Genomic DNA, 24,977 nt, shown 5'->3' with positions numbered 1-24,977 from the left:
GTGTCGACCAATCGTGACGCGCGGACTAAGATGGCGGGATCGTGCGCGTCTATTCGAAAGAAAGATAAGAAGATTAGAGCGGATACATATTCTATTATTTTTATTATACAAACATCGTCGCGTTGGAAAGTTTTTAGCTCCGCGATAAATTACACGCATAATATTTATACTTCTGATAAGTAAAAATAGGTTCTGTGTTCTTGAACGAAATATAAATAGATAAAAAAAAAATGATAACGGTTCGAGAATGAATATGCATAAGGTGTGGCGCAGTAAGAAAATGATCCAAGGCCTATTAATTCGTAAAATGTATTCCGATTTATTAAATTTCATGTATGCCTAAATATGAGCTCTTTACACGTTACGCCATAATATTATATTCATATAGTGTTTGATATCGAAGAACTTGTTACATTCATTAATCGATAGTACGTGTTAAATTATCATACAATGTAGAATATAATGCAACGTGGCTAATAACTAGGCACATACATGTAACAGTGAATTGCAAATAAAAAAATCATGTGTTTCAGATACTATTATAAAGACGAACTTTTTTCTTCTCAATTTATATATATAATTATATACTTACATATAATTATATATATACATATATATATGTACATACAATTATTAATAATAGTAATAATATAATAATGGTAATAATAATAATAGTTATTGATCTGTTTTATTTACAACATTGAAACTATTGTACTAACGAGTTTTTCCTAATCTTTTGCCTTCTCACCATTCTAACACGTCTTACTTATATCTTTATATATAACAACAGAACGTCTTTGTCGTTTTTTTTCTTTTTTTTCTTGCTTGCTATCTATCAGAATGTTTTTCATTATACAGATACATTAGGGCAACCAGAGAGAATTGTACAACGAATAGAATATATTTTATAAAGCTGAACGCGTTTATACTTTATTTCTGTTACGTGTATCTTGTATGAATGCATGTATGTATGTATCGTATGCAGCCGCAAAAAGCAATCGTATTACCGCTCTTCTTTTTGTTCCATCGGGTGTCCTCTTTCCCAAAATCGAGTAGCATATTTTCATTCACGATTCATCTATGGATTTCTTTCTCTTTCTTCAAAGAACACGCAAGATCTCAAAGGAGACGTCCCATACTTAAATTTATCTTACAAAAATATTTACAAATTTCACAGAGTACACCAGCCGAGAGTGGTGAACGTTATAACCTGTACACACTCCTTGTAAACGTTCACGACCGCAGGTTGGCTCGAGTATAACTTACACTAGTATACACGTTTTCGTTATAATTATATCGGCTAAAGTATAAAGGAATACCAAATGCCAAAAATATCGCTCGTTTCACAGACGGTTTTTCCCTTTCGTTTTTTCTTTTTTTTGCATTTGTCATCGCAGAAGGTGCAGCCAAACGAACTTAAGTTGAATTACAAAGAGGACGATGCTTGGAAGGTTTCATAATTTTTTTACCAATGAGATCCATAGAATACGTTCAGGAGTACCGTTTCAAATTCATTTCTCTACTGTTCGTTTCAAACATTTCATTATCTCACAGAGATCTTTGATGTCATGCTTGAGTATTTTCCGAAGCGGTATAACGTGGCTTTGTACGCGCTAAAATCTCAATAACCTATTACGAAACTTTAGTTTTGGTTGGCTATCCCTTTTGTGTTTGAAATCGAAAAGTACAGTATCGATCATAGTGTCCGTTCGTCTAGTGAAAAAAAGCACTGACTTAGGAGTCCAAGTTTAACCGCAGCATATATCATAAATCTAATTATTTATTAAAAGCGTTAAAATAATTAACATAATCATCTGATAAAAGCTTTAGAATTTCAAGTAAATTATTGAATATTCTAGAGCTTTTATCAGATGATTATGTTAATTATTTTAACGCTTTTATTAAATAATTAGATTTATGATATTTGCCGCGGTTAAACTAGGTCAGTGCTTTTTCACTAGACGAACGAACTCTATGATCGATACTGTACATAAAAACAAAAACTAACGATGGATATCGATCTGTTGCTAATTGGCGCGAACTCTTTGAGGAATCATTACATTTAAAAATAGAAAATTCATTTTAATTATTGCAAAACTTCGAAATCTATCTATCGATCCTGTAAGTTAAACATAACCTGAAAATGATTTTTCCTTTGACCGAAAACGGTTAGACGCTCAAAGAGTTCTTTTCGACATTTTAACGAAGATTTGATTCGTTAAGGATACAAGTAAAATAATAAGAAATATTTGTGGCCTTCAGTTTCGGCAAAGTTTAAACTCTTCGGCTTGAATATGTGTATGCGTGTGTATGTATGCCCCGTGTGTTGGAATCGAATCGAAAAAGGCGGGAGTTTAAAATTTGCAAGATATACAAGAGCCGAGAGAACGCATAAATTCCATGTTACAACGAGTAACCTCCAATAAGAAGTATCGCAATTAATTAACGCAGTTAATACATATGTACACACGACAATATACGCGATAATTTCCTGGTGAAATTCTTTGTACACTAATAACGCCTTATATTAAACCGCTTGTGTACACTGGGCGAATTGTCCTTAATCAAAAAAGGTATCATTTTTACAATTGTCGAGTAAAAAATTCCCCGATCACCGGTTTAAAAGAAAAGAAGCATGAAAGAAAAAAAAAATAAAAGTAGTCGAACAACAGACGAACATCGCGCGCACTGTGCAATAAATAAAATTAAAAAAAAAAAAAAAAAAAAAAAAGATTGTTCCTTTTAGTACGTCCGCGAACTGATTAGAATGATTAAACGACGAATTACCAGAAAGCAAGCGAAGCTACTGATTCGTTTTTCTTAGTTTTCTTTACAAAAAATAACCTACGATTTATTCTCTTTTCTTTCTCTCTCTCTGCCGTACTAACTTTTCTTTTCTCCTTATTGCAGTTTGCACATACACACACATACACGCAGACGCGCGCATACACACCCATTCACTCTCTTAACGCATACATTCTATTTTAAATCGCCTCTTAAAAGAGTTTTGTACTTGAGAATGAATGTTCAGTTTCAGGATCATCAAATAATAATCGTTCGCGATGATGCGCCCCGCCGCGCCCTATCCCTGAACATAACCTAAAATCAGCGTCGTTCGCGTTCGGGCGACAAAAGAACCTGGGGGAAAAGTTTCAGAATTCGAGCGCGAGCAAATGAAATCGCATAAAAATGAAAAATATTTATGGCAGGCCCCGAGTTCATTGGCAATCGTTAAAATCTGTACGGTTTGACAATGAACTCGTAGCAGCTTGAAAAACAACGAAAATGTTCAGTCTACGGAATCGAATTTCATTGTACAATTTCGTTATTCCCTAGGCAGGCCTTTTTTATTTTCCCCCCATTTGGAATCGATGAGAAGCGAATTTCTTTTTTCGACAAGGAACTCGTTTACTGTGCGGTACGTCGAACTCGATTAAACACATATCTGATTCTACGAACACCGCATGTATCGTTGCTATTCGTAACAAAAATCGAACAGAGCGCAACCATACAGCAGGCAAATGTACAACATCGATCATAGTGTCCGTTCGTCTAGTATATTTTGTAATTTCAAATAAATTATTGAATATTCTAAAGCTTTTTCAGATGATTATGTTAATTATTTTAACGCTTTTATTAAGTAATTAGATTTATGATATTTGCTGTAGTTAAACTTGGATTCCAATGTCAGTGCTTTTTCACTAGACGAACGGACACTATGATTGATATTGTACATTACTTTTCTTCGTATCCTGTTTATATATTATGCAATATATATGCAAGAAATAATAAATATTTACAGAAAAAAAAAATGCAAGTTATGCATGTATCGTGTGTGTATGTGTCACTGTGTATCGAATACGCGTGTAATTAATTACCAGTTATACGGTATTTAGATTCCAATTTTCGTTCAGAAAAATTGGACTACTGCTATGTATAAACGATTCTTAGGGCACCAATTATTTGATCGGTAATAAAAAGTGCACGGATAATACACCCTTTGGCCGTTTACGTTTAGACGCCAACTCAAGATTTTTTTCTCTCGAACCACGTTCGTCCATCGTTAAAATGCAACGAAAACGCCTACGCATCGTTTCCCTTTACTTTGTTCGAAATACTTAAATATATCACTTTAGGCCACGCCGAGTATTCTAATCGATCGAAACCACGCGAGAAGCGTTCTCTTCCAAGCGGACGACGATGCATGCATACGTAACGTTTCTGAACCACGAGCGAGAACAGTGTAGCACCTGAGATCACGTATCTCTTCTTCTTCTCCCGGTGTTGAGCCAGTCGTGCGCAAAGATCATCGTTAAAATTTCTAAATATACCATTCTCTTTCATTTCCCTAGAACAGCACGAACGATGCAAGGCAGAAGATGAGATTGTGTGAACTTATATATATTTCTCTGTTCTCCTCGAGACGCGCACAGTTCGTTTCGCTGCCTTCCTCGCCGCGCCACGGAGGAGATACGTATACTCTAACTCGCTAATCTAAAAGAAGAGAGAGAAAAAAAAAAATGAAATTTAAACTTCCGTATTGGAAGCAGATCTAAAAAAAAAAATTTTTCCCCAGCTAAAAACCTGCTCTTTTCATAGCGCTACCTTTTTATGTGGGTTAAGACCTCGGCGCCGGATGGTTATAAAATTGCTTCTGCGATTGCCCAGACGCAGGGTAGATTTGATTTCCCGGTGGCGGTGTCACGGATGAGAACTTGGCGACCGGCACGGCCGTGGTCGACGGCGGAATGAACTGAGGGGGATACGGGTTCGAGCCTGGCGGTGCTTGGGACGCCTGAGGCACTAGAAACTGTTGCTGCGCCGGCTTGGTCGTAGTCGCTTGGGGCGCGGCGTTCGCGTAGATCGGTTGGGCCACGTTCTGCGGCACGGTGAAATTTTGATACTGAACCGGGCAAGGTTTCGCTTGGAACTGAGCGTAGTGGATGGACGCCGATCCGGGTGGGGGTATGTAGGGTTGCGGGGGCAGCTGAGGTGGGACCGGGTAACCCGGAGGAGTACTAGAGACCGTCGGATGGGGCGGAGACGCTTTGCGCGCTTTCAGTATCGCCTCCGCCGTTAGACCTGGAATTGTTTCAAGAATCTTTAGTCAGCGTGTGCTTAAGACCGAAGTGAAAACTTTTCTATGGCGCGTTAGCTAATTACCAATTAGATTTAAAAATTTTGAAAAATTTATTTTTCATTAGTTTTTAAGTTTTTAAGTTTGCGAATAAAGAACGATATTTAAATATTAAAAAATAAAAACTAAACACAGCAGGGCACAGCTGTTTCGCACCCGAGTTTACCCGAATTCGCTGCCCGGCAGAAAGTGTTGCGCCTAAAGAAGTTTCCACTTAACAGTCCTTAAAATTTATTTTCTCCTTTAATAATTTGAAAATTGACTTAAATTTTATAAAATTTATTTTCTCCTTTAATAATTTGAAAATTGACTTAAATTTTATAAAATTTATTTTCTCCTTTAATAATTTGAAAATTTACTTAAAATAAATTTTATAAAATTTATTTATATAAAAATGGTATGTTTAAAATTTAAATAATCCTAATATTCCTATAAAATTCAAGTACAACTGACGAATGTATACCGTGTTTGCGAGCTCTCTCCTCCTCGTCGTCGCTGAGGAACAATCCAAACTCTCGTTTCAATCTCTCCGTCAGGTTTTCTCGTTGACGTTCGACCAGAGTCGGTGCGGCGGACCAGCCGATCGTACCCTCTTCCCCGCCTAAAAGAAGGATATAACGCAATAGAACCATCTTTCTCGTTACCATTCTCTCTCCAGACTTTTAACTCTTACCTTTCTTCTCGTCGCTCTCCGTGTTGGTGAACAGCGGTAACGCGGTTAGTGTCGGTATATCCAATGACATTGAGATCTTCGAGCCTTCCTCGTCGGAACTTAGCGACGACGTGCCGCTGCTCGCGCTGTCCGATCTACCCCTCGCTCCACTTTTATCCGTAGTGGAGGTATCGCTCGAGGGTTCCGGTTCCGGGGGCGTGCCAGTCGATTGTTGCTTTCGTTTGCGGTATTCTGATATGGACAACTGAAACGGTAGACGATTGCGGAATAAATATTTGTCAGAAACTAAAATACAATTCATTCTACTGCATCTGGTTGTTCAAACCTTTCGTTTAACAGGAGGATTCGTTTCGGGTTTAAATGCTGGCGCTGGCATGCTGTTCGGAACCACCGTTCTAGGATCCTTCAACCGTTTTATTTCTTTCGGCGGATTCTCTGTTTCCTTCGTCGATGCCTCTTCGCTATGAACGTTCTCAGAGACGGTTTTCAGCACGGTATCTTCGACCTCTACGCTCTGTTCCTGAGGCTCAGTCTTCGCCTCCGGCTCGGGGCACGGGGTACTATTATCGTCCGTCGTTTCTTCCTTAGCTCCATCGGACGTCAGGTCGTCCAGCTTCGCCTCCAGCAGCTCCCTCAGCGCGGTCGATAACATAGATTTCTGTTGTTCACCGTTCTTCGATCCATCCACCGAGTCCATGTCGATGGTGGATTCTATGATGGCTGCCTCGAAGTTCAAATGAGTCTTCGGGGCGCTAGCCACCTCTGTCTTCTTCCGGATACGCTCGCTCAACGGTGGAATGGAATGAAAAATCTTCGGGGGGTCCGCGACCGACTCCGCGTCCATGTTCGAGGACGTCGACTCGAATATAGATTCCTCCGACGAGGCGACGGACACCGAGGGGTGTTCGGTTTTCTGAGATTCTTCGCTTTGCTCTTCCATCTCCTTAGCGCCACTGTCCTCGACAACGTTATTCTGTCTGTGATGATCGTTCTCGAACTCGTTGAACAGCTTCTCCTCGTGGTTCAAATGAAAGGATTTAAAGTTAGTCTCGTACTTCAGATCGTCTATCTCTTTGTCCTCGGATTCGGAGTCCTCCTTGGAGCTCTCCATCAATCCTTCTATACCGTCCATACTCTTATCCTTCTCCGAGCTACTGTCCACCTTCTCCTTGTAATCGTTCCCATCGTCGCCTGTGATCTTCTTCATCTGCGCCTCCACGTCGAACTCGTCGATCGACATGTTATCGTCCGACTTCTCGTCGGCCCTTTCCGACTTTCTGTCCTCATCGTTCTCGGCGCTCATCATTTCACTTATACTGGCACCGAATTCGAGCCTCATCTCGGCGACCCGTTGCTTAAGAATCACGTCAGATTCCATAGCGCCGATGGGAGAACTGAGGTCCTCCATCTCCGTGTCCCCCTCGTTCTGATCGATTATCTCAACCCTCCCCTTCTCGATCTCCATCTCCTCCTCCTTCTTTATCCTCTCCTCCCTCTTGCATTTATCCCTATGCCGATTGATCATCTCGTTCTTAACCGAACGATACTCGTTCTTCACGAAGGGTTTCGTTTCCAGACTCGCGTACGAATCGCACTCCATCTCCTCCTTCGTTTCCTCCTTCACCTGAACGTCCTCGGACTTAACCAACGAAGGCTCGGACCTACCGGTCGACGTCTCCTCTTCCTTCTTCACGGTCTTCACGTTGAACTCCCGAGGGATGTCTATGGAGAGCTTTCGTCGCACCTCCTCGCTCCCGTGATCGTCCGAGTCGAGCATCTCTTGTTTCACACCCTCTGTCCTCGGCTGATGTTCCTCGCTCGATTCCACCAACGGCGAGTGGGGCTGTTCGATGAAGTCGTCCTGGAAAAAAAGAGAGACGCGATTACCGATCGTCCCTATGGATTTCCTTCGAAGAACCAGAATAAACCAGGAACTTACCTCGGTTGGACAAAGGGATCTGTTATTGGGAGCAGATTCAGGGACCAGCATGGTGGGTGTCGTGGGTGGAGTGTAGTTGTCGGAGGACAGGCTCTCCCTGGCTATCCTCCTCTTCTTCGGCGGAGCCACCATTTCGCTCGGGGGCGGGCTCTCCGGTCGACTGTTCGGCGAGTCGCACTCCTCGGAGATGGCTTGCCTGAGCCAGCGCTTCTTGGCGGAGCCTGTGGACACCGGGCACACCGTGTTCCCGGCGGCCGCTTGTCTACGCTGGGGCGGCGAATCGCATATCCCGGACACCGAATTGGCCGCCTGCACCAGGGTAGCCAGGCTCTTGGCCGCGTAGCTCTGCGACAAAAACTCCGCGGAGGAATCGCCGGGCAAAGAGAAGTCCGTGGACCTGCATAGCGCGGTCACGGAGTTGGATACAGGCGCTGCTGGCGGGAGGGCCTGCAACGGCGACACCTGGGACACGTTGTTCTGAGGTGGGTCCGGGGATTCCTTCAGCCATTCGTTCATCAGGACCTTCTTGGTCTTCGGGAATTTGAACCCAGGTGCCAGGGGACCGACAGCTGCCGCGACGAGCAGGCAGGCGGACGAGAGAGGAGTGGATGGAGTGGAACTCTGGGAACTGCTGCTCGCCCCGCTGTCGCAGGTCGGACTCTTCACGGGGGTTGGTTGCCGCAATGGAGGCGAACTAGGCCCGGGCGCATTCGAGTTCGCCAGAGCCAGCAAAAGCCCCGCAGCCGTTGGAATTCCTTGATGACCGGAGGTGTTCACCCCTTCGTTCGCGTTCTTCACCGGTGTGTGCAGCTGGGCCGAGTAAGGGGCGTCGCGATTTTGAGAATGATTCTGACTTAGGGGCGGCGACTGCATCGAGGTGCTCTCATCGCCGGAGGATTCATCGGAGTCCGCTGAATTCAGCCTCGTTCTTCGACTGCTGCTCTGGGAACTACTCGTCGTCCTTGCCCGTCCTTTTCTCCTCTTCCGTCTCAGTGGTCTCTCGGAATTTTGCTGCTTCTGTTTCGATTGCAGAGAAACGTGAGCGTCCTCGTTGTCGCTATGAGTACCGCCTGACTCTTTCCTCTGAGCGTTTCGCGCCTGAACTTCCTGCTTCCTCTGCTCCGCTTTCTCCAGCCTCTCGAACGCTTTCATGATTGCCTCCATCTTCCTCTCCTCTCTGGTCATCTTTTTCTTGTCCTTCTTCGTCTCCGAGCTCGCCACCGGCTGACTGGGATTCGGCGACGTCTGCGGTTGCTGAACCGTCATCGGCGCCTCCTCCTTCGGTGCCTGACGCACCGCGTTGGCGACGGTGGTCGCTATCGTTCTCTTGGGCGGTACGGACGACACCGAGGATGACACCGTTGTGGACGACGGCGTGGTAGGCTGGGTGACGACAGTACTGGGAACCGCGGTGGAGGAATCGCTATCCTCGCAGACCGTGTTTCTTCTTCCCCTTCGTCTTCTTTCTCGACCGCTAAATAAAAAAGAAAAATCATTAACGAACAATTGTGATGTTTAAATACCACGTTTGATATGTTCGAAGAAACTTACTCAGCGTTTTCAGCCAACGCTCCATTACTTCCTCTTCTGTTCAACTGGTTCAGAGACACTATTTGACACTCCCTGGGATTGTTACATGCACATACGATAGGCATCATCGGGCCGTTCGGATTAGGCGACAATAGAAGATCATGTTGTTCGTGTCTGATCGTGATCTCGGCGTTTTTCTCGATCGCGGTGGTGGTTACGATGTACAAATGTAACGTTCCCTTCTCGATGCAATGTTTCACTTCCGCGTTAGGCTTACAACTACGCCGCACGAATCTAGCATCGTTCCCGTACGTTCTCGTGTCTACGCACACCTCTGTCCCGTCGCGGGGTAACCGATAAAAGAATACAAACGGCCCTGGCCTCTGAGTATGCTGCCTTCCTTGGGGATACGAAGGTCTGTGCTGCGTGCTCAGCATATACTTTCCTCGCAACTCGACGACCGGGGTGTTCGGTGGAAGATACATCGTTGCCACTAGAAACTATACCGACGAACGATAACGTTATCATCTGAGATACACTGTTTTACCGACGGCGAGTAAAGTAGGTTTCTTCGAATTTTCGGAGAAGTCTACTGTCCTCGGTAATAAAAAATATTAATGATACGTACCCTAACGTTATTACTGTGCACGTTTAGCCTACATTTTCCAGTTGCAATAACGTTCATGTTACTCTGCCTTAAATCGCTATGGGTGCCGTTCACTTTGATAGATGAAATTCTGGCTCTAAGCTCCGGACTGTAATGATTCGTCACGGCTTCCTCGTAACGCTCGATCCACTGTCTGAGGGGTGCAACGTTAGACGCCCAGGTGTCCTGCGTCTCCTCCTCCTTGTCCTCCAGACTCATCCTTCGTTTCGCTTTGCGTTTACCAGGACCGTTCCTTTTCGTAGCCTCTTTCTTGCGTACCGAGCTTGACTGTCTCGGATGAGAATCTCTTCTCTGACGTTTCGCGACATTATTGTTGTTGTTGTTATTATTGTTATTCAACCGTCTAACCTGCGGCGGTTCGGACTTTCGTCGTAGAACTTGTTGCTGTTGCAGAGTACGTTTCTTCGGGATCGTATTCACGCCGACGTCGGTGTCCGCCGAACTGGTGGACGACGTGTCGGACGAGGTGTCCGAGTTCAACAGTTCTTCGCGTTTGCGCATCTGCAGGGCACGAGCCCTTTGCCTGTCGACCCGTCGTGGCCGACAGATCTCGCAGAGGTACTCGTCAGGAATGTTAGAACGGTCTATGCCCATACAATCGACGTGTTGCCAAACTCTGTAATTAGAGGTGTGAATTACGTTTTGAAAATTCTCAAGGTGCTACATTAATACTTACAAACAACGATCGCAGCAGATCATGTATCCATCGTCGTGTTCAAAGTCACTGTAGAGAATAAATTTATTAAAAAAAATTATTAAAAAAAAGGGTGTACTTCCGAAAACCTTCATGCACCAAATTGGCTGAAATTTTGGGAATATGTTTCTTTTTAATAAAAATGATGATTCCAAGAAGGATTTTTGATGATTCGAGAAAAAAATGTTTATTATTTGGGTGTCCTTCCCTACTTTACCGACGCAGAACATTAAATCCTTATGGCCTGTTTTGCGAGCACGATTCGGTAGAGGAGGTATTAGATAATATACCCAAAAAATGAAAAAGATCCATTTGTGCAATTACTTGATGATATTAAATATGTATATTCTGCATATCAATAAAATTTTTATACAAACCTAATCCAAGCTTTAACTTCAGTGAATTAGATTAGGTTAGGTTAGGTTAGGTTAGGTCAGATAACCTAACCTAACCTCGCCGCCTAAAGGCGGCTGGACACGCAAGCCACAATCATTGGTATCAATTAAATTTGATTTTTAGATCCACCCGTTATGTCTATTAGTTTTTAACTGTCGCAAGGGCTTTGTAGAAAGCGTAGATAACAGTAGATGCAGATACTATGCCGGTAAAATAGGAAGTGACATTCGAGTGATAACAATTTTTTTTCGTGTCGCCAAAAATCCTTCTCGCAATCATCATTTTTATCAAAAAAGAATCTATTTCCAAAATTTGAGCCAATTCGGAGCATGTAGGTTTTCAGATGTTTAGCCAAAGAAAGCACCATAAGAGAGGCTTATAGAAAAATACTTACCATATACATCTAGTAACACTATCCTCGTCGTCCCCTTCTCCTTCAGGGGCAGTTTCAGTTTCTTCGCCCTCTGGTTCATCATCTCTGCCCGTTTCGCTGCTGATCGCACTGGCCGCATCGTCGTCCACATTAGGGCAAGTGACAACTACAATTAACAGTGATATTGAAAACACTTGCCTCGAACGCGCTAATCGTCAGCAGTCGCGTACCTTTGCTATAAATAAAAGGGTGCTGGGAAGCGGTCGTAGAACTGCATGCACCGTTGATGGGTGCCTGCTTAGGGTGAGACGGTGGCGACGGAGGGGACGGCGTTCGCGGCGGTGGCGCACCGTAATTGTGATCCTGTAGGACGTACTGAAGACACTATAATCAAGAATTAAGTGTTCTAGGAACAACTATATATGACTACAATATGCAACAGTACACACTGTAAAAATAATCAGAGATTCATCGCTAAACCGTAATTACACGTCTACTGGCAATGTATATGTTACCTCGTAAGGAGGGGGTATTCTGATAATCGGAGATGCCGGACGTGGTTGACGTTCGTCCTCCTTGGACTCCCGCGACTCCCCTTCGGATCTACCGATAGAACGTTTCAATTAATCAATTGTCGGATATCGCGTAACGGTCGCGAACTAAATACTAACTTGTTCTCAACATCCTTGCGAGGTTCGCCGGTGAATACTGGCAGTAACGTTTTCACTTGACCGGACTGTTGCCTGACTTGCTGGGGGAACTGTGACGCGGCGACAAGCTGTTTTTGCTGCATCGTTTGCTGTTGTATTTTAATCGGCTGATTCTTATGCATCAGCATGTTCGACGCGACGGTCTGCTGAGGAAGCAAGGTCTTGATGCTAGCCTTCGCCGCGACCGCGGTCGTCGCACCTCCTTGATTCTTAGCCGGGTTTACGTTCGTGTTCAAGGAGGTCTTGATACCGGTCACCTTCTGCGCATGGTTCCTCTGCGCTGGTTTCTGAGCCGGTATGGTCTTGATGCATCCAGGCTGTTTCTGAGTGTTCTGAGGTCCCATTACGTTCTGCTGCTGTTGCTGTTGTTGTTGCTGTTGCTGAATTATCTTCACCGGTTGGGAGTTCGCGTTTCTGTGCATAGGGTGTTGCACGCTGTTCTGTGAACCGGAACTTTTCACAGTATTGCTGATCTTCTGTGGAACGGTCTTCAGGTTGCTCTGCTGTAGGTTCTGCCCTTGGCTCTTCGGTACGCCCACTCTCATGACCATCTGCTGCTGGGGTATCTTCGAATTGACCTGGGCGCGTTGACCGTTCGGCATCGTCGCGATCGTGGCGGCCTTCTGGTGCACGTTCCCAATACCGTGACTCCTTTGCACCTGTTGATTCGCGTTCGCTTGTTGCTGTTTCTGCATCGGCTGTTGCTGCTGCGAGCTCTGCTGAAGCATCTGTTGCTGCAACTGAGCCGAGCTCTGGGCGTGCCCTTGCTGAGACTGCTGGGGCTGAGACGGTGCAGCTTGCTGTTTGCTCGCGGCCAGCAAATTTGCGTTCTGCGGCGTCCTCGCGATATTCGGCACGCTGTTACTTTTGCAGACATTCGTGATCGTTTGCACCCGGCTGGAATTGACCGCGGCCACGGTCTGGGACTTCTGCAGAGCCACCGTGGCGGTCTGTAACCTCTGATGCTGCGCCGACTGAACTTGCTGCACGTGCTTCTGAACGTGCTGCCCCGCTTGCTGCTGACACTGTACCTGTCCTACCACCTGTACCTTCTGTATACCAGCTACAGAATTGCTTGGCTTCTGAACGTTGTTCACCACGGTGGTAGCCGACTGCTGCTGCCTTGGCACAGCCACAGTCTTCTGCGACTGAACCTGTAGCTTTTGTAATCCCTGCTGCTGCTGATTACCCGTTATCTGTTGAAGTTGTGCTTTGTGGTTCGGAGAGCTATTTAACATCTGCGAGGATATCTTTTGGTTATTGTACACCTGCGCTACCTTCTGCGCGTTCACGGTGTTGGCTTGTGCTTTCTGGAGGGTAGAATTCCCCTGCTGGCTCCTCGGTACGTTGGCGTTGTTCGTTACTTGGTTAACAGCAAACTGAGCGGTCGGAACGGTCGCGGTGGGCACCTGGCTCTTCTGTACGGTTTGTATCCTGGGCACGGAATTCCTCTGCACGGTCACACCTTGGCTAACGTTCCCCACCGTCTTCACCTTCTGCAGGTTCACCGTCTGCGGTTGCCCGACGAGATTCTGCGCCTTCACGTGTATCCTCTGGATGTTAGGCAACGAGGTGACGGTGTTGATGGCTCTGACCGCGCTACTGCTCACCACCAGCTGCGGGGAGACCGGCTGAACCTTCAGGGGAAGGCTAGCCATAGTGGTTACTTGTTGCTGCTGCTGCTTGCCATCGCTGCTCATCACCTGATTCCTAGCCTGCTGTTTGCTCTGGGTGGTCATGGTAGGGTGCTGCAGAGGATATACATGTGCCACGCCGTTCCCTGGCGATGGTATCGGCTGAGCGTTTATTGGTACATGAGCAACGTTAGGAGAGGCATTCAGAGTCATAGGTGTAGGCTGAGCCTGATGGCCGGACGATGGCAATTTCTGCGAGATAACGCGCGTCGTCAGCACCTGGGTGGTGTTCGTTTGGGGACCAGCGACCCTCTGTACCTCCTTCACCGTCTTGGCTACCGGGTACGTGACGCTGACCGACTTGACGGTGGAGAAGGATATCACGTGACCAGTTGGAATCTCCGACGTGTTCTCCAGACACTGAAGAATCTGAGGAGACTTGCCGGCATCATCGTTGGATATGCTGTCCGTATTCAACGACGAGGACGGCTGGTTTGTGCTGTTCTTCTCCAATGATGCCTCTATGGTGCCTAGCTGCAAAACGAAGCTCATGGTGGTCTCAGAGGGCTGCGTAAAGCTCTCGATGCATTTCGTCGCGGCTGCATCGTTCTCGTTCGGATCGGTACGCTCGGCTGTGGACACCGGGGGAGGTGGGCCAGACACTGGGGACAATTGCTCCCCACCCCCACCTGTTCCACCCCCCGATAACTTGATCACCGACGGGGTCGACGTTTTGGAGGCCTTTCGATCACGCCAACTGGAAATTCGAGCGAGTCAGTACCGTAATGGCGGCTATCCTCGCCCGGCACCTTCACGGAGTACCGCGCACTTCGATTCCGCTATTTGAGGATTCTCGACCATAGGCTGCAACAAACAATTCCCAATGGTTAGATACAAATTTTAATTTAAAAAATAAATAAAATAAGAAGTGACCTTGGTATTCGAACGGTCTCGAGTGGACGTAGAAAAATACTATCAGGGTTGAATTTCTCCCTTATCGGCAAATTAAATATATTTCGCTAAAAATCCTACGCTATCATTCAGTAGCCAGGCTACCTACGTACCCCAAACCAAACATCCCGCGCAACGGCCATTAATTATTCAGCGTCCATGACGTGGCGTTGCAATATTCAAGGCTATTGATCCGGAAAAACGTTTCCTCTTGCTGCCGCGAAACAACGACTCCGCATTATCTAACATCGATCCATACCGATTTTCACTGGATCGGTATGATTATTCTTTAAACCGGTCCATGATCTCTCCCCGATAAGACGTTTATCAACGAAGGTAGAGAAGAATGCTGTCGAGAGAGCAGGGAAAAAGTGGAATAGCAGAAAGATGACTGGATATTTCATTACGAAAGGCTGCCGCGAAACCGGTAAATATGACACGAGGTTAATTGAAAAAACGATCATTCTTCCACGCGTTTTAACCCTTAACATACCAATTCTAAGTCGTCAACGTTGTGTACCAAGCGGGGTCTTCCGAGGACCCCATGGTATTTTTAAAATTTCTCAACATTTTAGTGTGCAAGGTTACTCGAATTAGGTTCTTTGGATGTCTAAAAATACATTTAAGTTAAATAAGCATTGTTGGCCGCGGCGAACGCGATTTTGCGGGCCTAAAGATAGCAGCTCCCTTTTATTTCGAAGTCAAGGGAACCGCCTGGTCATAAATGGGTGGGCCCCGCGCTCACCTCCACATTATTATGCCATAAATGCCAATGCATTCAACAAGAAATAAATCTCTGCCGGAACCTCTAGTGTTTTTATTTTTTTTTATATTTTTGAGCGAACGTTTTATAGCACTAATTATGTAATATTTATCTTAAACGGATCCGGGACACGTATAAAAATGAAGAATAAATTTGTTGGTATAGTTACGGCAGAATCACCAAAAATCACTATCTAGGGTCCTAGAAGGACCCCCCTTGGTATGTTAAGGGTTAACGATGAACCGGTTCGGGGTCAAGCGATAAAAACGATTTAGATTGTCTATCGCACTTAATTGCAGTTCTTCGTCAGCCATTGTTAACGCAGTTCGTCCACGATCGTCGAAAGAAACTTGAACAAAAAAAAATTGCTTTTGTAACAGATGAAAAGTGAAAAATTTTGCCTGTTCTCTTCCGTTATTCAAGCAACATAATTAAAAACGTAGAAGTTGTTGTATTATAATTACCTCCGGTTAAGGGGCGCCACCTACACCTAACCTCTTCGACAATGGCGCAGCACACAATTGTCTTATATACATACATATGGATTATATTATCTAGTAATTATAAACGAAACAACCGAACTGAATATTTCGATCTAACCTCCTCCGATCAATGAACTGATTAATGGACGTCAGCGGGAAACCTTTTTCAAGCAATGACACAGATTCCTCTTCTTGCAGACTGACATCGAAATACGACAGAAACATTAAGCAGACTTTTCTCCAGATGTGCATTCATCTGTACAACTTTCACGATAGTCGTTTCTACGTATATCGATAATCGTCGCAAAGTGGGCTTTCCTCGGGAAAATGGCGTTATGAAATAACCAGGAATTCTCAAAACCTTCATTTTGAACAGGGATGAGCAACCAGCGTCACGGGACACTTTCTCGTGCGGCCCTTCAAAGATTTTAGATTTTGACTTTTAAAAATTCCTAGTGTCTCTCATTGTACCCTAGGTATGTTAACTTAATTTTTGGAAATGATGCCATCATAGATAGGCACTGATGCCATTTCCAAAAATTAAGCTTATTTTGTTAATAAAGAGATAATTTAGGTTTATCATAATAAATTTAAATATTATTGTAGAAAAAGGTCGCTCATTCCTGATTTTGAAGATTAAATAAGATCCATTTTCAATTATTAGATATAAAATGTAGTGCATAACTGAGAAATATGAGTGATGAAATACAGTGCCGCAACGAGGGCGTGGCGAAGAAGGGGTGCAACTGTATATTTAGTAAAATTTAGCTGGTTACATTAAAATTTTCAATTTTTTTTGTCATTATTGAATTACGGGGAGGCGCAAGTTAGACACTTGCCATAGGCGCTTCATACCCTCGTTACGGCACTGATAAAATAAATATCAATTAAAATTTTTCTGCGCAAGCGTTTGCACGAAAATGATAGGGACAGGCCCCTGTATGCGCGGGACCGTCCTTGCACAGCTGCCAGTCCCCAAGGGGTTGCCGATAGTTCAGGGGCGCTGCGCGAGTTGAGCTACGAGAAGGGAGATGGCGCTGCGATCGCTTCGAATTTTGGAATATCGACGATTCTTTAGAGAAACGTTACAAGAACGTTCGTCGATTCTTGTTGAGTTTCCACGCGTGGCTGGACTCGTGCCAAGTGTGTCTACTTGCAGCGCCTCTTCACTCCCATGTGCTGCTAATAAATTAGTATTTATCAACTCCATCGAGCTGCGACCGTGTAAACAACCGAGCGGCTAGAAAAATTCGCTATGGCGACCACTAGCAGCGAACCAACTTATCGGCCTGCTTAATTTGCCAGGAATATCTAACGATAAGCGAAATGCACGAAACGTGTCTAAATAACGTAGAAATAACTCCAGCAAGCGTGCAACAGGAAAGGGGGGGATAATTTATGTTAAGCAAGGATAGATAGGCAAATCATTTCTCCTCCTTACATACAGTACACTTTACTCTGTTACATTAACGTGAAACATAAAATGTTTTGCACACATTAAAAACGATCCTTCGAGAAAAACTGGAGTGGCAATCACGTGACGAATGCATGAATAGGAAACGGCTTATTCGATGGCACAAGCCGCCATTGTCAGTGGCACGTGCCACTACTACTGAAACCCATTTGCTTTTGCGATAATTGCAAGTACTCTAAAATAAAGCAGCATTGCTCAAAAAAAAAAATATATATATGTGCTTGAAATACTGATCACATTAGTCGGCCAGTCCGGCTACCCCTGTCCCCTGATAATTATTAGATTTGCATTCTGAATCGAACCCAACCCCAGATTCTGTCAATTCGTCGTTTCGAGAAAAGCTATCGTATGTTGCACAATAGCATTGCTGTCACGTGATTGGATGCAACGTAACGACGTTATCGCCACTGTCAAAACGCCAATGGCAGAGACTCAACTTTCATTGCACGGCTACGCAGGCGTCTGTTAACCGAGGTTATGTACTGTGCTGAATTTCGTTTCATTCAAAGTTTACCTAAAACGGATCAATGCCCCAAAGATTTTTCCCCCCTCGATTCAGTATTTTTACATAACCTAGCATTTTACATAATCGAGAAACACTGCAATGTGATATTATTTCAGATGGTCCGGAATCAGGGAAATTGCCAGAAGTAAGTTGTAACAGAAACAAAACTATATTTCTGTAGCTAAATATAAGTTTGTTTCCACGGTTACGTGTGGCAGCGTTAACTGGCCAATAAATGTTCACCGATACAATTTCATCAAACTTTTATTTCCTACGATAACAATATACTTGTTATATTTACACCAGAGTTAGTTAATTTAACGCCTTCGGATAAGTTCTATCGTGCTCGTTTATTTCGCAACACATAATTATACCCTATACACGTATTATGAATGACGAACCAATTAATCGGTCAGTTATAAAAAATTAGATAGAGTTTGCCATAGGGTGTTCCAATAAGTCGCGAAATTGCCAAGCATCCGCGCGCAGATTCGCGAGCGTGCAGCGTTGCAGCCTGGTTTGTCGCGTTGGCAGCAATGGGATTTGTGGCGACCTACTTGGCGTACCTCGACCCTTGCATTGATTCGATGCGAACCAAAATTATTCCTGAACGATTATCGTTTGACGCTGACCTCCCCCGACGCCCCTCCGCCCGTCATTTCCATCTATCGATGAATATTTATCAGTCAACGTGAAACAATCAAAATATAATGCTCGAGAAAGCGTACATTTTCATAATGAAAAAGTAATCGAAACGACGCTAGGGAATATTAATCACTTTCTATGTTTTCAGCAATAGGAAATCCGTATATTTTCATTTTCTTTAAAATATATAATCATTTTGCTATTAATCAGGTTATTGTTACGGGTCGTCAGCGTCTACAAGCGATTTGACGCTTCCGCTGACCCGTTCACCGCAGGGCTATTCAACGTTGCAGGGAAACCGTGGGTCTCGCTACCGACTTGCGCGCAGCTCTACTGCGCATGTAGCCAACTCGATTGCAAGCAATCGCACGGATGTAACTAGTGACGAAATCGATTTTATATCTACCTAAGTTCAATCTCGAAAATGAAAAATCGAACGATAAACACTATCATTGTACGGTATATTAAAAACATCCTGCAACGCGACTAAAGAGAAGCACTATACCCATATTGATTTTTTCTTCTATGTTTAGCTATCATTTCCATACCAACAAGAATACGAATGCAACGTCCTCCATGCAGATATACTAACACTAGTTCTATGCTGTTAAATAAACGTTCGACCTCTCTTCTGTTCTTCGAAATGTCCCTCTCTTTTTCTCTGACTAGGCTGATTCTATACCGAGGGAGAGAGCAGGAGCATGCAACGTACAGTGAGGCCGTATACAAAGGCCTGATTGCCGGACACTCGGTGAAATATGCCAGTCCCCGCCAATAACCGGTATCGCGCTGTCCTCTCTTCGCATTTCTGCTGTCTTCGCTGCGCTCATGGCGGATCTGAGAGGAAGAAGGAGACCGATACACTAGTCGAGAAGACGAGGAGAGAAGCGGGACAATGCGATGTACTAGATAGACCGATGTCACTTGCGGGAAAGCGTTACAATATCCCCTATAATATTTATTATCATTTTTATTATAATTCTATGTAAAACACCCCCACCGTTTATACCATAGAGCACAGGTATTTAACCTGTATGTAGGTTAAAGATGATCACTTTTCGAAGACCCTAAAGAACTTGCGCTTTCTCATACGTGATGCATAAAAAGGTCAGGGAACGAGGAAGGATTTAAACGGTACTCGTGAAGATGGTTGTCGGACGAAGAACAACCACTCCATTCTGCAAGAGTTTCATGCCTCTTTGCTCGATCGTGCATGCAAATGAATGGGAGCTTGCGAATATACTCTTGCCCGCACAACAGCTTTACAATCCCTTTTCCTAGTGTCGCGACGGTCGATATCTAACACACACCACGTCGGTTCGGCAAACTACTCAAAGATGGCTTACGTTTCCAATAATTCCACTACGATGATTCTGTGGATTGATATTTGCATAGAAACGCCTAAGCGATTGGGGCCATTCATCTCCCTAATAATTGATCAAGTGTCCGAGATTTAAATGCCGGTTCAACGACTCGTAGTGAAAACACAAATCTTCTGATCGGATTGCGTGGAATCAAGTTAATCTCACGTTACATCGATGAGGCAATATAGAGATATCTACCGTCTGATAAAACTGCAGATACGCGGTAGCTTCGGAGGAACGGGGGGACGGGACCGCGAGATACGGCATTGCGCACCTCCGCTAGTATGCCCAAGGTTACCAAGAAGCGCACATCTCTTCTTCTCTTTCTCATGCTTTCAATCCTGCCCGACGAAACCGGACTAAATTTTATTGCATTTCTCTGCTTCTCCCTTTCCCTTTTCAATCGATACCATATACAGTCTTGAGTAATGACTCATTTACCCATTTTTAGAGAATTATAAATAAAACGAAAATTCCTAGCTTAGGCGCGAAACGCGTTTCTGTGTTTATCGCGAATACGTCGTAGCCATAGTAACTGTAAGCACCATTAATACACTCTGACGTCATCCCAAAGAAATGCATCGGTTCTTTGCGGCGTAAATCTTGGGAAATCGTTGTTAGTAACTCGTCCGATTATTTCAATCAGATTTGTTACCCTGTTTTACCTTGTCGGTAATTTCAATTTACTGGCTGTAAGTATTTAAAAAAACGGTAGGTAAATCTAGTTCCAAGTAGATTTTTAAAAAATCCCTACACGAACGAAATGTTATGGAAAGTATTATTTGTACCGAGCGGTGAAGGTTGGGTATCAGAAAGATCCTTTTTTTTCTCTCCTACAAAACAACTATATGTGTGTGTCGCGCGTGCCCATCACTGCCCGCGAACTTCTCTTGCGGTCGATACGATTTCACCTCATAGCTGGTAAATGCTACCACCAGAGGCGTACTCCATCAACGAAATTTTAAACCTCGACAAAATTTCAGAAAATTATTTATTCCACTAGTAGAATTTTTTTTTAATTTTAAACAAAATTTAGACTCTATCATAGTAATGGCGTCGACGCCTCTGGTACCACTCGCTACTACCGTATCCGCACGGGTACCCCTATCCAGTGCCGGTTCTAGCAACATTGGCGCCCCGGGCAAGATTATCGTGGCGCCCATTCAGGAGCTCAAAATTTTTAAGAAAAAAGACAAGGTAATAATATGAAACGATGAACTAGGGACACGGGGCTGCGGCACCCCCTGCAGATCGCATCCCCCCCTAACGCCGGCACTGTCCCTATCCTTTCCTCCGCCTAACAAATTTCAAATTAAATTCCAAACGCGTACACTGATTCCAGTATCCCTGATAACTACGAATAATTTGATTAACCTAGATCTGATTCGATAAGGAATGCAAGATACATGGAAAACGTTGAAATGTATGAAAATAATAAATATTCCAACGGCAATGATTGTAAATGGATGAGGAAATAGAGTAGCGTAGAAAATCGATAAATTTCAGATCCTTCGGATAGCTTCGAGTTACTCGATGGTAAGACATGCAGGGAAGAATTTAGCGTGACAAGAAAGAGAAACGCGGCGAGTTTCGCGGAAGAGGAGGTGGTGAGAGAAAATAGGAGAGACGAGGGCAGGATTGGAAGGGATCGGGAAAGGATCAAGAAAAAGGAGAACAGAGGGTCCATGAAGGTAAATGAGAGACAAGCCGTATACAAACGGTAACGGGAGGGGGGATAGAAAGAGGGAAAGAGATAGGTTCAACTGAAACAATATGGCGGCCGAGGAGACCAGCGCCTCCTGGCAGATTTTTCTGTTCCCGCCGTAAAATATTTATCTCGTACAAACTTCTTTCCTCGGATTAAATATATAATTTCATCTTTCTAAATTATATGCTCAATTTTAAACGCGTTTAAATTGTACATACAAAATTTCCTTCAAGGTTTTACGATGGCATACGTTAACCAAATATTTATGCAATTTTATGATAATATTTTAAAGAAAAATGTAATTAACATTTAGTTATATAAAGCTTCGAACAATATATATATGATTAAATGAAAGATACACGATAACACTGCGTATCCATAAAAGAAACCATAAATTGAACGCTATGTTGATCCATAAGCTACTAAATATTATTCTCACTCCTATTCGCTTATTGAGGATATAAACATGGATTTAGAAACTTCAATTTCTAATAATTCCTCTGTCAATTAAATGCTCTCATTTCACTGAATTTCATGATGCGCATATTGTAACCTTTTTACTTTATAAATACTGAATAATATCATTTACATTTAACAATTGTAGCCATTCGTAAACAAAACAATGTACATTTTTTGTCTACTATAAAATATGGTAAATAAAATGGTGAAAGAGTGTAACCACAATTCTTCTGTGAACAGTAACAGAATATAATATAATAACTTATTGGAAATATATTGATACTTAATTTAAGTTTGAATGAATAAAATTAGAAAATTTTTATATGAATTTGAGAATAAAAATTAGACAGCTGTAATGTATAATTAACCCAAGACATGTAGAAGATATTTTGTGGTTATGAGAAATAACATGAGTGAATGTAATAATAGCATAGAAAAATCGAGAAAAACATTTAGATATTGTACGATATTTAATCAACACTCCGTTTTACAGATAAAGTAGTATGTGTACGATGTGGTTGACCTGTACTCACTCACCATTTTACCAGCCATTGTTGCCACCATTCAGAAACAAAAATTGCAACTAACAGATATCTTTTAAATGTTCGTTTCCTTGCAAAAAATGCAACAACAAAAATGAAAGCGAAACCGTTCCAAGATGCCGAAATTGATGTCTCGCGTCGTCGACGAAGTTCTTTTTTTTTTTTTTTTTTTGGTTAAGTGAAATTCGACTTAAAGTCATATAACGTAATAAATTTAATTTTAATCGCGACAGAGATGTCAACAACAATAATGCTTTGCATTTTCAAAGGACACTTACAAGAAAACACAGTACACAAGATTATTTAAACGTCAGAAACGATTCATAATACGAACAGAATGTAGGATTACAACTGTCTTTAATACAACAATTTGATGATATCTCAATCGTTTGTCACTGTAGTTGCAATTTACTGGTCGTCAGAGGCAATGAAAATGCATAAAAATGCATTGCTTACCTTAATATGACAGGAATACAGAAGCTCACTTTAAACTTGGATGTAAACACAAGCATTTTTTAATGGAATTAACACCAGGGCAGCTTAAATAATAAACGAATAAACACTCTTTACATCGCGTACAACGTTATTTCACTATCCGAGATTTTATTACGTTATTAAATACCACAATAAATACGAGAATTCACGATCTCTTCGGAAAACATCCATCGAAAACTAAAGATGGCAGCCATTCTTCTGTACAAAACAAAGGTTCACATCCACGGACTCGCAAGCAATGAAGCCTCGAACCCAGATAGCTTCCGGCGCTGCCGTCAACCCGCCATTTTTGATTTTTCAAAAATATACTGCCTTGTTCTAAGAAAATTCATAATACAGTTCGATTCAGACCATCCGCGTCTCTAAATAATCCCCTAACGATACTAATTCCATCTTTTCTTCTTATAAAATAAGAATAAATTAATTTTACGCCTTACAAATTGGCGACAAGTTAATGACAAATGTTACTGATAGTTGGCGCTGAAATCGAATTAGTGATTTAACCTGCCATCTGTTTCGAAATATATGAACGAATATTTTGTTGCCAACTTCAAGTGAAGTCAATGTAGTTATATTCGTCCTTTTTTGCTCGATTGTAAAAAAGGGCAATAACAATAAAAAATTGACTTTACGTCGATTGTGGTATGACATGTTTTTTAACGAATCAATTCAGTTTCGTTTGTTTCGTTCGATGACCTTGTAAATGTCAGTTTTATGTCAATAGCTGAATAGAAGTTAACTGATATTTAAATAATTATTGATACAGACGTCACTGAGAAAGTTGGTAGTATTTGTTACGACTGTATATACGATATGAAAATTCCACAATTGCTATTGCTTAGGTTATTGATTTCTAAGTATACACAACATATGTTTTAAAAGAGAAACAATGTCTTTAAGAGAAATGTATGACAGTTATTAAATAGGAGATATCTTGTGCGTCGTTACCATAATCCAAAAACATTTGCAATATAATAATTAGAGATATTGTCATTTAGCAATATAATGCTGTTTGAGATACATTTCTCCTTAACATAATTGACTTTTGTGTCTAGAAATGGCAGATGCAGATTCACAATTGAAGCGGCTCTTACTGCCAGCAGAAGAGAGTCTATTTGATCAATTATTAAGATTTGGTCTGTATATTGGTGCAGTATTTCAAATTATATGTTTATTGGCCATAGTGGTTTATCAAGCTGGCCCTTCTGATAATGTGGCTGCTTTAAAGGTTCTTATGTAGATCATTAAATTTTCTGATTATTGAGAGCTTATAGTCATGTTATGAATTACTTACAGGATGACCCAAGCGATGTAGAGTGCTCAGAAAATAGTCCTCAGGTTACTCCAAGAAGACCGCATAGACCAAGAAAGCAAGAAAAGAAAAAAAGACGTTGAATTATTTTATACACTTTAATATAAGTTAATAGTCTAATTACTATTTTTACCTTAATAAGTAATGGAAGAGTATTGTAAAATACTCTGGGGAAGATAACTCATTTTATAGAATTCATTAAACATATTGTTCTTCAGTTTAAACATTATTAATATTTAATAATAGGAATGTGTTAAATTATCTGTACAAATATCTTCTTGGTTCAAATAAAAATGAAACTGTAATTTGTGTCTCGAGAATGGGTGCTATCTGCTCTATTCGATTCTACTTTTTAGAAATAAGTCAAAGTCAACAGGAGACCGAAAAATTATTGAAATAATTGTATTTTAAACACTTGATAAATTTAAAAAATTCGACCCTAGCGCCATTTATACAAAGCAGTTGAAACTACTCAACAATTTACTCATAATAATGCAATACTAGCGCCATCTATCGGCAGGCTT

The 24,977-nt window shown here is 42.6% G+C and overlaps 2 protein-coding genes across 9 annotated transcripts; one reads left to right on the top strand and one right to left on the bottom strand.

Annotated features, from left to right (window-relative positions):
* Window positions 1-2,703: 2,703 nt before the first annotated feature.
* Window positions 2,704-23,359, bottom strand: upSET (SET domain-containing protein upSET). 4 transcript variants are annotated; one of them, XM_034329339.2, is made up of 16 exons: window positions 23,103-23,359; window positions 15,757-15,816; window positions 14,818-15,053; window positions 12,081-14,617; window positions 11,925-12,012; window positions 11,640-11,793; window positions 11,431-11,575; window positions 10,623-10,670; window positions 9,908-10,562; window positions 9,301-9,779; window positions 7,750-9,223; window positions 6,136-7,671; window positions 5,811-6,054; window positions 5,601-5,738; window positions 4,606-5,082; window positions 2,704-4,494 (listed from the first exon to the last, which is right to left on the bottom strand). In XM_034329339.2, exons 4-15 carry the CDS (start codon window positions 14,303-14,305, stop codon window positions 4,619-4,621), a joined length of 7,650 nt encoding a protein of 2,549 aa, XP_034185230.2. In that variant the 5' UTR covers window positions 14,306-14,617; window positions 14,818-15,053; window positions 15,757-15,816; window positions 23,103-23,359; the 3' UTR covers window positions 2,704-4,494; window positions 4,606-4,618. The 4 variants fall into 4 exon arrangements, with proteins under 4 accessions (XP_034185230.2, XP_034185231.2, XP_034185229.2 ...); XM_034329340.2 differs by lacking the exon at window positions 23,103-23,359 and adding an exon at window positions 15,932-16,021; XM_034329338.2 differs by lacking the exons at window positions 14,818-15,053; window positions 15,757-15,816.
* A 330-nt stretch (window positions 23,360-23,689) lies between these two features.
* On the top strand, window positions 23,690-24,723 carry LOC117606638 (protein anon-73B1). Of its 5 annotated transcripts, none has more exons than XM_034329347.2 (3): window positions 23,690-23,783; window positions 24,197-24,369; window positions 24,438-24,722. In XM_034329347.2, exons 2-3 carry the CDS (start codon window positions 24,199-24,201, stop codon window positions 24,534-24,536), a joined length of 270 nt encoding a protein of 89 aa, XP_034185238.1. In that variant the 5' UTR covers window positions 23,690-23,783; window positions 24,197-24,198; the 3' UTR covers window positions 24,537-24,722. The 5 variants fall into 5 exon arrangements, with proteins under 5 accessions (XP_034185238.1, XP_034185237.1, XP_034185235.1 ...); XM_034329346.2 differs by having other exon boundaries at window positions 23,709-23,983; window positions 24,438-24,723; XM_034329344.2 differs by having other exon boundaries at window positions 23,710-23,921; window positions 24,438-24,721.
* Window positions 24,724-24,977: the final 254 nt, after the last annotated feature.

This window comes from Osmia lignaria, chromosome 8 (assembly GCF_051020975.1).
Source record: "Osmia lignaria lignaria isolate PbOS001 chromosome 8, iyOsmLign1, whole genome shotgun sequence".
NCBI classification, from domain to species: Eukaryota; Metazoa; Arthropoda; class Insecta; order Hymenoptera; family Megachilidae; genus Osmia; species Osmia lignaria.
This window is presented reverse-complemented; position numbering and strand designations above follow the sequence as displayed.

Coding starts and splice junctions, on each gene's coding strand:
- upSET (XM_034329339.2), bottom strand. CDS start 14,305: ATGAGCTTCGTTTTGCAGCTAGGCACCATAGAGGCATCATTGGAGAAG. Junction 11,576..11,639: donor CCCTTTTATTTATAGCAAAG/GTACGCGACTGC, acceptor TGTTAATTGTAG/TTGTCACTTGCCCTAATGTG. Junction 5,083..5,600: donor GGAGAGAGCTCGCAAACACG/GTATACATTCGT, acceptor AAACAATTCCAG/GTCTAACGGCGGAGGCGATA.
- LOC117606638 (XM_034329346.2), top strand. CDS start 24,199: ATGGCAGATGCAGATTCACAATTGAAGCGGCTCTTACTGCCAGCAGAA. Junction 24,370..24,437: donor ATAATGTGGCTGCTTTAAAG/GTTCTTATGTAG, acceptor AATTACTTACAG/GATGACCCAAGCGATGTAGA.